The sequence below is a fragment of the Neurospora hispaniola genome, assembly GCF_033458365.1.
Source record: "Neurospora hispaniola strain FGSC 10403 chromosome Unknown B0T23scaffold_1, whole genome shotgun sequence".
Classification (NCBI taxonomy): Eukaryota; Fungi; Ascomycota; class Sordariomycetes; order Sordariales; family Sordariaceae; genus Neurospora; species Neurospora hispaniola.
The window spans coordinates 5984833-5997803 of NW_026944406.1; the positions used below are offsets into that span (position 1 = coordinate 5984833).

At 52.5% G+C, this 12971-nt stretch overlaps 6 protein-coding genes across 6 annotated transcripts; 3 read left to right on the plus strand and 3 right to left on the minus strand.

The window, feature by feature from the left end:
* Positions 1 to 1149: 1149 nt before the first annotated feature.
* On the minus strand, positions 1150 to 2366 carry B0T23DRAFT_39249 (putative ubiquinol--cytochrome-c reductase). The gene is made up of 3 exons (XM_062838010.1): positions 1852 to 2366; positions 1279 to 1551; positions 1150 to 1216 (listed from the first exon to the last, which is right to left on the minus strand). Exons 1-2 carry the CDS (start codon positions 1965 to 1967, stop codon positions 1296 to 1298), a joined length of 372 nt encoding a protein of 123 aa, XP_062697898.1. The 5' UTR covers positions 1968 to 2366; the 3' UTR covers positions 1150 to 1216; positions 1279 to 1295.
* Positions 2367 to 3285: 919 nt separating this feature from the next.
* B0T23DRAFT_39253 (mitochondrial carrier domain-containing protein) lies at positions 3286 to 4992 on the plus strand. The gene is made up of 2 exons (XM_062838014.1): positions 3286 to 4096; positions 4159 to 4992. The coding sequence occupies exons 1-2, from the start codon at positions 3538 to 3540 to the stop codon at positions 4950 to 4952; spliced, it is 1353 nt and encodes a 450-aa protein (XP_062697899.1). The 5' UTR covers positions 3286 to 3537; the 3' UTR covers positions 4953 to 4992.
* A 568-nt stretch (positions 4993 to 5560) lies between these two features.
* On the plus strand, positions 5561 to 6323 carry B0T23DRAFT_371901 (uncharacterized protein). Its single transcript, XM_062836681.1, has 3 exons — positions 5561 to 5723; positions 5839 to 5928; positions 6100 to 6323. The coding sequence occupies exons 1-3, from the start codon at positions 5694 to 5696 to the stop codon at positions 6193 to 6195; spliced, it is 216 nt and encodes a 71-aa protein (XP_062697900.1). The 5' UTR covers positions 5561 to 5693; the 3' UTR covers positions 6196 to 6323.
* A 1172-nt stretch (positions 6324 to 7495) lies between these two features.
* On the minus strand, positions 7496 to 9621 carry B0T23DRAFT_351340 (uncharacterized protein). The gene is made up of 4 exons (XM_062836075.1): positions 9331 to 9621; positions 8761 to 9270; positions 7821 to 8698; positions 7496 to 7753 (listed from the first exon to the last, which is right to left on the minus strand). The coding sequence occupies exons 1-4, from the start codon at positions 9476 to 9478 to the stop codon at positions 7658 to 7660; spliced, it is 1632 nt and encodes a 543-aa protein (XP_062697901.1). The 5' UTR covers positions 9479 to 9621; the 3' UTR covers positions 7496 to 7657.
* An 82-nt stretch (positions 9622 to 9703) lies between these two features.
* Positions 9704 to 11160, minus strand: B0T23DRAFT_371905 (uncharacterized protein). Its single transcript, XM_062836682.1, has 2 exons — positions 10819 to 11160; positions 9704 to 10763 (listed from the first exon to the last, which is right to left on the minus strand). The coding sequence occupies exons 1-2, from the start codon at positions 10868 to 10870 to the stop codon at positions 9967 to 9969; spliced, it is 849 nt and encodes a 282-aa protein (XP_062697902.1). The 5' UTR covers positions 10871 to 11160; the 3' UTR covers positions 9704 to 9966.
* A 267-nt stretch (positions 11161 to 11427) lies between these two features.
* On the plus strand, positions 11428 to 12947 carry B0T23DRAFT_371908 (acyl-CoA N-acyltransferase). The gene is made up of 3 exons (XM_062836683.1): positions 11428 to 11496; positions 11572 to 11997; positions 12174 to 12947. The coding sequence occupies exons 2-3, from the start codon at positions 11685 to 11687 to the stop codon at positions 12584 to 12586; spliced, it is 726 nt and encodes a 241-aa protein (XP_062697903.1). The 5' UTR covers positions 11428 to 11496; positions 11572 to 11684; the 3' UTR covers positions 12587 to 12947.
* The last annotated feature ends 24 nt before the right edge of the window (positions 12948 to 12971 follow it).

A 12971-nucleotide genomic window follows, 5' to 3' on the forward strand; every position in this document is an offset into this window, starting at 1 on the left:
TTTTTTTTTTTTTTTTTTTTTTTTTTTTTTCTTCCTGCTTAGACCTGGTCAGCTTTGGTTAACGTAGTCATGAGAGTATGTACACTGTCTGCTCTGTCGTTGGATGGACTGGTACACATCAGATATCACACTACTCACACTTACTTATACTGACTTGTCACTTAAAGACTTCAACACTTGAGCACTTCAACCTCTATGTCAACCTCGTGGTACGTAATTTAGTCCATGACTATTGTATAGCTACGTAACCTTCTCCAGGCTCTGCGAGCGGAAAGGAAGCTGGAAGTTTCGAAAGTCGTTTCCTTTGGGGAGAAGACAGTTCATGGTTCTCGTGCCCGATTTCCCGATCGACCGCTGCTGTTGTCAACAACTGTCTTGAGGCACAATCGATTGTTCGCGTAGTTACGCACAATATCTGATCCTAAGACATGAATAAACCTGAAGTATAGTAGGACTAGGTACTTGAGCATATCACAGGCAGCCAGTCATGGCCGTCATCATCTCTCGCTTTCTTCACTTTCTCTTCTCCCCATCCATGGTGTGTGTACCCGTCAAGTAAGAAGCGCGTCTTTTTGACTCCATGCGCCACTCAGCACCTCTAGGATTTACTTTAGGAAATACAAAGACATTGAGCGGAGTTTCTTTGGTCTACTTCTCGAATTATCCATACACTCATTCAACGTAGGTACCTTAACACCACATCGACAAAAACAAATTACCCCCCTTCCTACCTGCTCTCTGTCTGACACCCCAGGTTAGAGTCTATTCCCATTGTCTTTTTTTCTCTCTCTTCTAAGTAATGTATAGGCAGTCTTTTTCTCCATCCATCTTCCCCCCTTTCACTTCAAAGATATGCGCGAGTCCGGGGAATGCGAACATAACCACATTGACAAGAACATCTGGCTGTTGCCCATTGTCGTCGCATCGCAAACTGTCCATCTTCCCCCCTCCCCTTCTCCCCTTCAACCCTTTTTTTGTTCCCAGGAAGCAATTGGCAGCAAGTTGTCGAAGAGTTCCAGGGTCCAGAAAAATCGAGGGGACAAGTGTTTTCTTTTTCTTGTTTTGAGCGCATCCACTTTATTGCTTTGGTATCTTCGGCTTCCAAATCCTAAGCGTAGCGTAGCAGTACTCCAGCCTTTCCCTTCTCTTCGGTTCCTTCTCCCCCAAAAAAAAGGTTCGGTTCCCGTCGAAAAGTCGGCCAGTCCAGTTCCCACCGCGCGCGGATAACGGAAAAACCTTCCCTCCCATCCTTTCCCATCCTTCCTTCCCCTTTCATACCTTTATAAGTCCCGCGTTTAGTTCTTGACGACAGCCAGGGTGTCGAGAGCGTCCTTCTCGGCGGCCTCGGCCTCGATCTGGTCGATCAGGGGGCGGAGGTAGGGGACGTCCTCCTCCTGGGTGGTCCACTCGTTCTTGGGCAGGAGCTTGTGGGTGAGGGAGAGCTGGGTGGCGCGGCGGATGCGGTAGATGCGGTCGTACGACTCCTTGGGGCTAAGGCGCTGGAGGGCGGCGAGGACGGTCTCGTTCTCCTCGGAGATGAGGTCGTCGGCGCTGTTTTTGGGGAGGGGGGATTGGTTAGTTTATGGGTTGTTGGTCGGTTATATATCATAGGTAAAGTGGCAGGTAGGTAAGTGGGTGGGTGTGGTCCTCCTGCTCGGGGATGTGGAAGGGAGGGAGGGAACTGCGGCTGGGGCGCGAGCCATTGAGGTAGAACCGGGCCAAGGAGAGACAGATGGATAGACGTGACACATAGGAGGGCGATGGTTTCGATACAGGTAGAGCCTACGTCACAAGGGTCCCGGACCGGACTGCTGGCCATCGAGGTATATAAAAGAAACAATAAAAACTCACCGGAGACCCATCTGACGGTAGCCGGCGGCATTGATGTACCAGTTGGAGACGGGCTTGAGCATCTTGTTCAACCAGCCCCGCTTAGCGACGGCCTGGACGAGAGAAGGGGCAGACATGGTGATGGGTGATTGTCGACCGGGGTGGCGGTTGATAGTCGGTGATAGGTAGGCGAGGTGGTGAGGAGTCTACACTCTCTTGTCGTCTGGTCTCTACACACTTGGGAAACACCGAGGTCAAGATTCAAGATGGAGGTCGGAGAGAGCTAACAAATTGCCGCGACCCGCAAATCAGCAAACCCGCGAAAGTCAGCCAGCCATTTCAGCCAGTAGTAGAAGCGCACTGTCCAACTACAGAAAGAAGCTCCGGGTGCTCCGTGCGTTTTTCTCAGTCTCAGTCTCCCGTCTGCCGTCGCTCCGGGAAAAGCCGTGTCCAAGTCGCTGATGCCTCAAAGCTCAGGCTCTACGAGAATAGGGAATTGGCTTTCTTGGCAAGGGTTTGGGTCGGTCAAAATGCCAAGCCAGAGATGAGGTCGATGTTATGGGCCGCGGTGGGTCTAGAATTGGAGACGACGACCAGGGCAGCCGCTTTTTTGGCGGGCGACGGTGGTGACCGCTGGCGCTGTTTCGCTGCAGTGAAACGGCATCTCGACTGATAGCTATCATCTCTTGTCTGGGGAAAGGTTAAAAACGGGCCATACTGGGGGTCTTTGGTCTGAAGTCTAAAACTCCCGAGACTTGGGCAAACACATGATTATCTGGACACTTTCTGGCCCCTAGACTAACACTTTGTTTCTTGTGTCTTCATGACTCGGAGGGGAAGGAAATTCGAGGCAGCTCCCAGCGCATCCGGAATTGCTGTTCATCCACTCACTGCCTACGGGAGTCACGGGCTAGGTATGGACAATCACTGCAGTGAGGTGACATAATTGGTAACCATAATTGGCATCCGCTCGCGTCCCGCCGTCATTGGCGTTGGCTGTTTCTGTAGATAACTACGTAGTTTCCTTCACAAGAACCAACCTATCTACACACCAACATCACCATCCATCCGTCCTCGGCCTCCGTCTGGCATTCGCACACAAAAAAGTTCCTGTTGTACCTCTTTGCCAAGAAACCCTGTCTTTGGAAAACGGGACTTCCCCCACATTCGCCCATCCTTTCCTTCATTCCACTCACCTGCATACTAGTCTAGCTCCTCTACCAAAGACAGGTACGGTAGCGAGCCTGCTCGTGTGCTCGCTCACCAATTGCGAAAAATCCAACAAGTTCCCAAAATACGATCCGCGCCAGGGCCTCTTTCTCTCCTACGCAAAAACCCGGCTGCCCCGAGCCTCACGGACGAACGGTGATATTTGGTGAACTCCTGTTATCAACACCTCGGTCTTCGACTCGGTTCCCCCAAGCGAACCTCTTTCTTCCCCGCACCCGCGCTAGTACGCCGTTTAAGCCGGGAACATCAGCTTCCTGGTCAACACCACCCTCTCAAGACTCCAAAGCTCCAACAAGCCGAGATCACCACCCTCTTTCTGACACTACGGCGGCATCACGGGTCACCGATTACTCCGGGGTCTCTGAGTTGCGACCAGCAGAGACCCCTCGAACAAAGACGCACCACCAATTCGTCTCGATCCCCGCGTCTCGATTGCCCAGTCCCAGTTCCGACTCGAGTCGAGAGAAGGGTAGCGGCATGTCTACTATAGACACCCAACACCACATCTCCCACTCTGGACCAGATTCCGCGAGTTCGGCAGCAGAATATGGCGTGCGCTCCTTGCCAGGCGCCCGGCCACCCGCCACTTTTGCGCCCGCCAACTCGGTGACTGAAGAGCTGGAGGAGACGGCAGCAGCAGGGCAAGACATAACGGAGGACATGATAGACACAGCCTCGGCCGACCCAATGCAAGAGGATCCCAACCGGATAACGGGCCTGGAAAGATGGGCAATGAATGCTTCGGACTCGCAGTTCAATGCGCTTGCCGGCGCAGTGGGAGGCTTCATGTCGGGCGTCGTTACCTGCCCGCTGGACGTCATCAAGACCAAGTTGCAAGCGCAGGGCGCGGGACAGCATGTGGGCCAGCCCAGGATGTACAATGGCTTGGTAGGCACGGCCAAGGTAATATGGAGGCATGAGGGCATTCGCGGCATGTACAGGGGCTTGGGTCCCATAATAATGGGCTACTTGCCCACCTGGGCTGTCTGGTTCACAGTCTACAATAAGAGCAAGATATGGCTACGCCAATACACGGGTATGTCTTTCTTTTGGTGTTGGCACGGAACGGGACGTTCAAGGCTAACATAGATGTGACAGACAAGCCAATTGCCATCAACTTTGGCGCATCCATCATAGCGGGCGCTAGTAGCACCATTGCGACGAACCCGATTTGGGTCATCAAGACCCGACTCATGTCGCAATCGGCATTCCAAGACGCGCGCCCCTCGATGCACTCCCACTGGCACTACAAGTCCACGTTCGATGCCGCGCGCAAGATGTACACCACCGAGGGCCTTCTCTCCTTTTACTCCGGATTGACACCTGCTCTTCTGGGTCTCTCTCATGTGGCCGTCCAATTTCCCACCTACGAGTTCCTCAAGACCAAGTTTACTGGACAAGGCATGGGCGGCGCCGCCGGCGACCAGAACGCCAAGCCAAGCTTTATGGGCACTTTTGCCGCCTCCGTCCTCTCCAAGATTATCGCCAGCAGTGCGACGTATCCCCACGAGGTCATCAGGACGAGACTGCAGACACAGCGCAGGCCGATTCCGGGACAGGAGCACTTGCAGGGTCTGGGAGTGGTTTCCAAGAACGGCGCCGAGTCAAAGCAGCTGGCAACATCAGGGCCCAAGTACAGAGGCGTGGTGAGCACCTTCAAAATCATGCTCAAGGAGGAAGGGTGGAGGGCATTTTACGCTGGTATGGGAACCAACATGATGAGAGCCGTCCCCGCGGCGACTGTCACCATGCTCACGTACGAGTACGTGATGAACAACCTGAAGCAGGCGAGGAAGCATGGAAGGGAGAAGCTGGCCAAGGTTGCCGAGGCTACGGCTGTGAAGGCTGAGAGCGTCGAGAGGCCTGAGATCTCCAGCAGCACCAGCAGCTAGAGACGTGCAATGGAATCGAGGGATGCTCACATGTTTGGAGTGGGTCAAGGATTCGAAAGTTGGATCTTCATATACGTAGCTTATATATGGCGTGGAGCGAACATACAGACACAGACGCACACATACACAGCGACGGAGCGCGTGCAAAGTGGAAAAGCGGTACGGGACTGGGCGGGGGGCAAGATAGGATCACATTGCGATACCCCGGAAGGGCGGTACAGGTACTCGGGATTCTTCATACATGTATACATTTGGCATACCGGTATAGCGAGCATATATAGTCTTATGTTGAACATGCTTCAGCTGAATTGTCTGGTTCTTGATTCAGGGGTTGTCTGTCTGGGTTTTTCACTTGGCTATTGAGTAATGCCGGCCTTCAGACCGCCATCTTGCCCACACAACTTACAAGACTTGAAAGATGGCTTCTGCATCAATTTGCTACCAAATACTACTTTTACTTCATAATAATGAGCGCGTAAAAGGAGGTTCCCGTTAATCGAGTTCTAACTGGCAAAAGGGGAAAAGACGCTCGGTCCACTTACATGGCGGTAAATCATCTTGCACAGTATAGTACGATCTCTATGGTTGCAATGAAACGGACGTCGAACGATTCAACCAACACTATCTCTGATCCCATCCCCAATCTACAACAACACGTAAAATTCAAAATTGTCAAGTCAGCCTCACGAAGTCTTGCAGTTCCTGCTCACACAGTTTTTGATTCAAAGACAAAAAGTCACAATGAAGACATCAAGGAACATCAACCCAAAGGTTTGGCTTGTCCCCGGCCCCCACCCAGTCAATGTCTGACGGACGACCTACCTCGAGACACTCACTCGCACTCCGAGTCACTTACTTACACAATCAATCAATCAATCAACGACAGACAGTCATGGCGCCCCTGGCTGCCTTTACAATGGCTTGGGTCCTGTTTGCGTATACGAGGCATTCTATTCAGGCTGCGAAGATGAATGCTGTAAGTCATTTACCTTTTTATTCATCACGAGTTTATCACTTTACTTGGGACATATGGCTTTCATACACCAAGTCGAACTATAATATTGGGATTGTCACCGTGGTGCTTTCATCCGATGGTGGCTTAGGACATACTTAGAGTACAAGTAGAATACTGATTCTCATTTGATAGAAACTCACACGCGAACAAAATCAGCAACAGCACCAGCAACAGCAACATCACCAGCAAGACCGAGAGTACCGTGATAGGAGGCATTCGGAGAAGTGACATCGCGAATGAAGGAAGAATTTAGTGAATGGAGGAAAAGGAAGAATCAGTGACATTGAATTAGGTAAAAGACGCGAGTCTAAAGTAGTAACAAAACTAAACCGAACATAATTGCCATCACACCTCCGGTGACTTCTCTTACGTATCCCCTCGTGTCCATCACGCCTTTTGATTATGTTTTTACATCTCTCTCCCAAGACATAAAGACCAAGTGGACTTCGCATCTCCGTGTTTCCTACCTTGTCACATGCACATCAAAGACTGTCACGGCCTATTCTGGCTAGAGTGTCCATCCCGGACTGGATTTGTCTTGTTCATGTTCAGATTATTCATCTATAGCTTCCCGGAGCGAGCGGCGGTATCTGGAAAGTAAGGGGGAATATCTATTCAGAGCAGATTAATCCTGCTATTGTGCGTTTCAAGCATATCGTCTACTACTTCCATCAACATGATCTTATTGTATATTCCACAACATCATCCAACCACTTTTTGTATAAATATCTCCTCTATCTACCTTCCTTCTTCCCTCTTACCAAACACTCTTTTCTCCTCCTTTCCTCACAACCACCAAAGCACCCACAGTTCCTCCTCATCCCTCGCTCCTCGTCTCGAGATCAAACCTTCACACAAGCTCTCAAACAACCAGATCAAACCACACAAGCCATCAGCTTCCACCCAAACCCACCCCAACCCCATCAACCCAAACAACCCAAACAACCGCACCCATCAACCAGTCAACCAAAAACACCCAAAATGACCACCGCCCACCCAAAGAAAGACCGTCCCTCCACCCTCTTCCCTCTCCACCCCCGTCCCTGGTTTTGGCCCCCTCTTAGACCCAGACAGAGACCTCCCCGTCGTCATCGTCCTGCACCTGCCCCAAGGGCCCCGCCTAATACGCCTGCGTCGCCTTCTCCTTCTCCTGGTTCTCCTGCGCCTGAGGTTGCTTCCCCTGCTGCGCCTGGTTCTCCTGCTGCCCCTGCTGCGCCTGAGGCTGGGGCTGAGGCTTCGGCTGAGACTGAAGCTTCTTAAAAGTTTAAGAAGCGCGGCGGCTCAAGGTTATTTCATCCGAGTATGAGGATCCTGTCTGATATCAAAGTTGATATGAACCAGAGAGAGAGAGAGAGATGATAAGCAAGCAAGCGCTGTTTATATCGACTATAAATTGATGGTGATGGGGGATTGAGCTGAGACTGAAGATGGGATGATACTGGACTGGACTGCAACAAGACAATGAGTGAAATTTGAGCGGCGGATCAGGGAATGTGATGGAGGTGTATGGAGGACTGAAAAGAGGTTTAGGGATAGACGACGGGAGTTTGACTTCTGATGGAGGAGTTATGGGATTCTAACGAGACATAAATGTTTGTTCGGGTGTGATTCTTTGGCTCTTCAGGGGGATTTAATAAGTCTGGTATTTGATCGAGTTGCTGGGCAACGACACTGGGACATACTAACTACACTACTTATATACCCCCGCCTCAAACTTTTCCAAGTCATAAAACCTCGGAACGATCGCGTTGCCATTGAAGATGCGACCTTCGAGTGCATTGACAGCCTGTAATTATCACCAGTTAGCAAACACATCATCAACATTCCCATCCCGAGTAGAGAAGAAGACTTACCCTCAAAGCAGAAACCCCATCGGTAAATCTGATAAACACCCTCCTCCCCTCCGTCTCCACAAACAACCTCATCACCCGTCCGTACTTCTCTCCACACTCTGTCCCAATCTCCTCGTACAAATCTCCCCCCTCCACCTCCTGTCGTAACTCTTCATCACTCATCCCATCCAGCATATGATCCAACACAATCACCTCACTCATCTTACCAAACTTGCCACCATCCTGTTCTTCCCCCTTTGACGAGCTACCAGCAGCAGGTTTCCCAGCAATGATCTTCCCCCTCCCACCAGGCTCCGCCCACCCGCCGCCTTCAGCATCGGATCGCTTCTTGCGCTTCTCGACTTTGACTTGCAAGGCGGTGGTGATGCCTGATTCGGAGGCTCCCAAACCGGAGCCGGCAGTCCAGCCGTATTTGGACATGAGACGGGCGGCGAAGCCAGCTTGGCCAGGTAGTTTCGATTTGGGAGCGTCCGCATCTTCGGGAGCAGGGGAAGCAGAGCCGGTGCCGAGGGGGACGGGGATGGCGTCGTAGTTGACGTCTTCGTCGTCCGAGTCAAGATCCATGGCGTCATTTCCGGAGCCTTCTGGAGCGGAGGGGGGTTGTGGTGGGGCTTCGTAGCGGACTGGGGCGCGGGAGATTGTTGCGGTGCCTAGTACTGATGGTTCGGCTGCAGGTGGCTGTGGTTGTGGTGGTGGTGGTGGTGGTGGTGGTGCCATGCCTGACAGTGCTAGTCTACGAGCATAGGCTTCGTCAGCAGATTCGTCTACTGGTATTGATACCGCAGGCACGGGTGCTGATGTCGTTGTTGTTGTTGTAGCTCGTGGTGGTGACATGGGTGGTGGTGCGAACGAGAAAGAAGCTGGCGGCGCGAACTGGTCTGTTGGTTGTGTCCTGTCAGCATTACCCTTCCAAAATTGAGTCCCAGAATCCTGGACGTACTATTCATCACCCTCCTATCCTCTTCTTCCTCATCCTCATCACTCCTCCTGCTATCAAAGCTATCCCTCCTCTTTCGTCTATGCGCATACAACACCGCCTTCCAATCACGAATCTCCCTGATGCGCTCATCACTGCGCAGGTATTCTTCGACATTTGTCGGTCTCGCTGGATCATAGAGCTCGTCCCAATTCGTCTCGACTTGTCGGTCATCGTTCTTCTTCTTTTTCTTTCTGCGCCCACCGCGTTCTCGTCGGTTGTTGGATCCGCTGTAGAGGTACTCGTCGTCTTCGGTGGCTACCCAGTCGGCTAAGGTGCTGCGCTGTTGGGGCGCTGCGGCATGCGCTGTTGACGTCGTTGTGACATCAGTTGTGCCATTGTTTTCGGGTTCGGATGTCTTGACGGTTGCTGCGACTGCTGCTATGGAGATGGAGGGTGGCGCTTTGGGAAGGGTGGGCTTGGGCTTGTTTGCTTGTTTGACTTGTGGTCGGCGGATGGGTTGGAAGGCGAATGCTGTAAGGTCTCTGTTAGTATTGTGCATGGGCAATGAATGAGCCGATTCAAGATGCTAACCTGGATTTACGGCCTTCTTTGCTGGGGCGTCATCTTGCTTGTTTGCGACAGCATCGTTCGAGGCAGATGTCGAATCGCTTGTGCCACTGGGGTCGAGAAGGTTGGCGTAGAGAGACAGGCCTCCTCGCGCGGGAGGTGGTCCTGACATGATATCTGATTGATGACTTCGCCTTTGACGACAGAATTGAGAATGGGAGGAAAATCGGCAATATACCAGCACACGAAGAATGTAAATTGGAGTTGCCAATAACAATGACTTCAAGTTGAACGAGAGACCGAGGCGCGATCTCCATGGGGCCGTTGCCGCGTGCTGAACGGCAACTGATAAGGAAAGTTTGGACCCCACTTTTGCGCCTATCCAGCGGTACCTAGTCCGCTGTAACTCAGTTCAGTTGCTCATCCGCCAACTGGTCGACCCCTGAGGAAAACAAAACAAACTCCCCTTTTCATCTTCATCGATCCATCTTCACGAATCACAGCCATGGGTAACACGGCCATGAGACCGGTTTTCAAGCATCACGCGAAACCTTTAGTTGATCATGAAATGATAAATTTCGACTCTATGTACAGGTTATTCATCTTTCGAGGCCTGGACAACATCACAACCCTACCAACTTCATCTTCCTCTACACCCACCTAATGCAACATCAACATCCCCCCATTAGCACAAACAACCTGTCCCGTACACCACCCCGCCTCCTCACCACACAACATGCCCACCACCCCCGCAATCTCTCCCGTCTTCGCCAGCCTGCCATGCCACTGCTTGGCCTCCTCCACGGCCTCCTTGCCATGCAGATCCTCCCGCGCCTTCATCAGCGGCGTGTGCTTGATCCACCCCTCGATGCCCTCCAGGAACTCCTCCGAGTTGGACGCATACATGGGTCCCTCGACCGGGCCCGGGTTGACAGCGTTGACAGTGCAGTTCTCAGCCAGCTCGCGGCTCCAGGTGCGGGTCATGGCTTCGATGGCGGCCTTGGAGCCGCCGTAGACGGACTGGCCTATGAAGCCGGTGGAAGAGGAGACGGAGGAGATATTGACGATGCGGCCAGAGCGGTCCTTGGGAAGGTAAGGCTGGGCGGCCTGGACGAGCAGCAAGGGGCCTAGGACATTGACACGGTAGGTTTCTGTAAAGTCGTCTACCTTGACGTTGGGAATCAAGTCGTTACGGGCGATGCCGGCGTTGTTGATGATGATGTCGATCTGGAGGGAGCCATCGGCCTTGGAGAAGGCGGACTTGGCGGCGGCGATGATGGCTTGGGGGCCTTCGGGAGTGCCAATGTCGGCTTGGACGGGCACAGAGGAGACGGCGTAGGTCTTGTTGAGACGGTCGGAAAGCTCGGAGGCTAGGGAGGCGGAGGAGGGGGTGGTGTAGTTGAGGATGAGGTTGCAGCCTTTGGACGCGAGGTTCTCGGCGATGGCGGCGCCGATGCCTGAAGACTCTTAAGTGTCTTGAACGTGAATTCAAGCAGCACAAGAGTTACTAACCTCTAGAAGAGCCGGAAACAATGGCAAGCTTGCCCTTGAGTGGTTGGGACATTGTGAGTGGTGTTGTCGTTCTGATCAGACGGGTATAAGTGACCTAGGGTGGGGTAGCTGGAGGCTGGGTATCAAGAGGGTATCACAGCATTCAAACACACAGGAACAGAGAAAATGACAATGAAAGCCAAAGTCAATTGAGCAAAGGGGAGTAGAAAGCTCTCTATATACATTTCCAATCCGTCACGAGAACATTGTCAAGCTTCCGCATCGTCGGCTATCACTGTCATGAATTCGGGGAATGGAGCTTTGAGACGAAGCTCCCCCGCATCACACTGCACCCACGGCGCGCTTGGCCCGGTGTTGACTGCCCCTAGCTCCCGGGCTTGTCTGCCCCGCGATTTGTGCGGCTATAGCAGCCGTCCCACCATCATCCAACCGTGAAGCTGTGCCGCCAGGGGTCAGGCCCGTCTGGATTCCACACGGGAAGTGCCCCACATTGGAGTGCGGATTGTGGATCCAGAGCCTCCCACCACCGTAGGTAGCGCAGCGTCAAGCAGTCTCCAATTCAACATGGACAAGTTGTGAACTGCGACCGCAACACCGAACCACCGATCCCCGACGTAGGCGACTCGCTTCTTGTAAGTCCGGCTTCCTTTGAAGACTGCTCCGTATTCTACTTTCTGGGTACTCTTCGTTGCCGGTATTACATATCCTACCGTCGTCATAGCTGTTACTAACCAGTCCAACTGCTTCTCCCAGAGCCCACCATCCATCCCAAAGTTGAAGCTATCACCAAGTCGTCAACCCTCCCACTCTCCAAGTCACCACCAACACCACTCTTCCAGACCGAACCCCCCATCCCAATAGCCACAATGGATATCCGCGTCCTCCGCCCCTCGGACATCCCTCTGATCCAGCACGCCAACATCGAGAACCTGCCCGAGAACTACTTCCTCAAGTACTACCTGTACCACGCGCTCTCATGGCCTCAGCTGTCGTATGTCGCCGTTGACGTGAGCCGCCCGGCCAAGAGCGCCTACGACTACCCCAAGATCGTCGGCTACGTCCTGGCCAAGATGGAGGAGGAGCCGACGGACGGAGTGCAGCACGGCCACATTACGAGCTTGAGCGTGATGCGCACCCATAGGCGACTCGGCATTGCCGAGAAGCTGATGAGGCAGTCTCGTACGTCGTTCTCCCCCCTCCTCCCCCCTTTCTCTCTTTATCTTCCTTTGCTTTCCTTTTTTTTTTTTCCTTTTTTCTTTTTTTTTTTTTCTTTCCTCGCTCCGCTCGATTTCTACCCTCCTTACTAGAGCACCACTAACCTTTCCGATGACCTGTTGGACGCGGGGTGAAAACAGAACAAGCAATGGTCGAAACCTTCGGCGCCCACTACGTCTCTCTGCACGTGCGCGTCTCCAACGCCGCCGCCATCCACCTGTACCGCGACACTTTGGGCTTCAAGACGGAGAAGACGGAAGCCAAGTACTACGCCGACGGCGAGGACGCCTATTGCATGAAGCTCGACCTGGCGCCCATCCGCGAGGCGCTTTTGGCCGAGCAGCTGGACGAGAAGAAGGACGAGAAGAAGCCACAAATCGAGGAAGGAAAGCAGGGATCATCGGAAGGGGTGGATGAGGGTGAGGCGGTTGGTGATGTCGGTCGTGATCCTGAAGCAGACAACAACAAAAAGGAGGATAAGACGGTTAAGGTCAAGGTCGGTAGGGGGTTAGGTGTGGGTGAGTTGGTGGAGAGGGATGAGAGTAAACACTAGAGATATAACTACTGCTGCTGCTGCTGTGACGGTGTGCTTGTAAAGAAGGGAAGAAGAAGAAGAGCGTTGATATTAGACTTGGCATCACTGGCTGGGGTTTGGGAAAAGGAAAAAAAGAAAAGACTCTTGTTGATTTACAGGAGGAGACGGGCGTCTAGAACTAGACCCTGCCCGAGCGATCACTTCGAAAATGGTGAAATGGATGCATACCCAGCGTAGTGAGTTGGATGGAAAATATGTGAATAGTCATGTAGTCAATTTGAGAGTAGTTCGGTCTGTAAATACCCACTGTACGGATAAAATCAAATGAAGCTGGCTTGCTGGACGAAAAGGGGCAAAGTAAACAATGAATAAGTAGAAGGACCCATAACAGGGCTAGCAAAAT

What these genes read in the sequence shown, in the direction of transcription:
- B0T23DRAFT_371905 (XM_062836682.1), bottom strand. Translation starts at nt 10,870, where the DNA reads ATGTCCCAACCACTCAAGGGCAAGCTTGCCATTGTTTCCGGCTCTTCT. An exon ending in TGTTTCCGGCTCTTCTAGAG is followed by an intron (nt 10,764 to 10,818) that starts GTTAGTAACTCT and finishes AAGAGTCTTCAG; the next exon opens with GCATCGGCGCCGCCATCGCC.
- B0T23DRAFT_39253 (XM_062838014.1), top strand. Translation starts at nt 3,538, where the DNA reads ATGTCTACTATAGACACCCAACACCACATCTCCCACTCTGGACCAGAT. An exon ending in ATGGCTACGCCAATACACGG is followed by an intron (nt 4,097 to 4,158) that starts GTATGTCTTTCT and finishes TAGATGTGACAG; the next exon opens with ACAAGCCAATTGCCATCAAC.
- B0T23DRAFT_39249 (XM_062838010.1), bottom strand. Translation starts at nt 1,967, where the DNA reads ATGTCTGCCCCTTCTCTCGTCCAGGCCGTCGCTAAGCGGGGCTGGTTG. An exon ending in TACCGTCAGATGGGTCTCCG is followed by an intron (nt 1,552 to 1,851) that starts GTGAGTTTTTAT and finishes CCCCAAAAACAG; the next exon opens with CGCCGACGACCTCATCTCCG.
- B0T23DRAFT_371908 (XM_062836683.1), top strand. Translation starts at nt 11,685, where the DNA reads ATGGATATCCGCGTCCTCCGCCCCTCGGACATCCCTCTGATCCAGCAC. An exon ending in GAAGCTGATGAGGCAGTCTC is followed by an intron (nt 11,998 to 12,173) that starts GTACGTCGTTCT and finishes GGGTGAAAACAG; the next exon opens with AACAAGCAATGGTCGAAACC.
- B0T23DRAFT_371901 (XM_062836681.1), top strand. Translation starts at nt 5,694, where the DNA reads ATGAAGACATCAAGGAACATCAACCCAAAG. An exon ending in CAAGGAACATCAACCCAAAG is followed by an intron (nt 5,724 to 5,838) that starts GTTTGGCTTGTC and finishes AATCAACGACAG; the next exon opens with ACAGTCATGGCGCCCCTGGC. An exon ending in AGGCTGCGAAGATGAATGCT is followed by an intron (nt 5,929 to 6,099) that starts GTAAGTCATTTA and finishes CTCATTTGATAG; the next exon opens with AAACTCACACGCGAACAAAA.
- B0T23DRAFT_351340 (XM_062836075.1), bottom strand. Translation starts at nt 9,478, where the DNA reads ATGTCAGGACCACCTCCCGCGCGAGGAGGCCTGTCTCTCTACGCCAAC. An exon ending in AAAGAAGGCCGTAAATCCAG is followed by an intron (nt 9,271 to 9,330) that starts GTTAGCATCTTG and finishes GAGACCTTACAG; the next exon opens with CATTCGCCTTCCAACCCATC. An exon ending in GGATAGGAGGGTGATGAATA is followed by an intron (nt 8,699 to 8,760) that starts GTACGTCCAGGA and finishes CACAACCAACAG; the next exon opens with ACCAGTTCGCGCCGCCAGCT.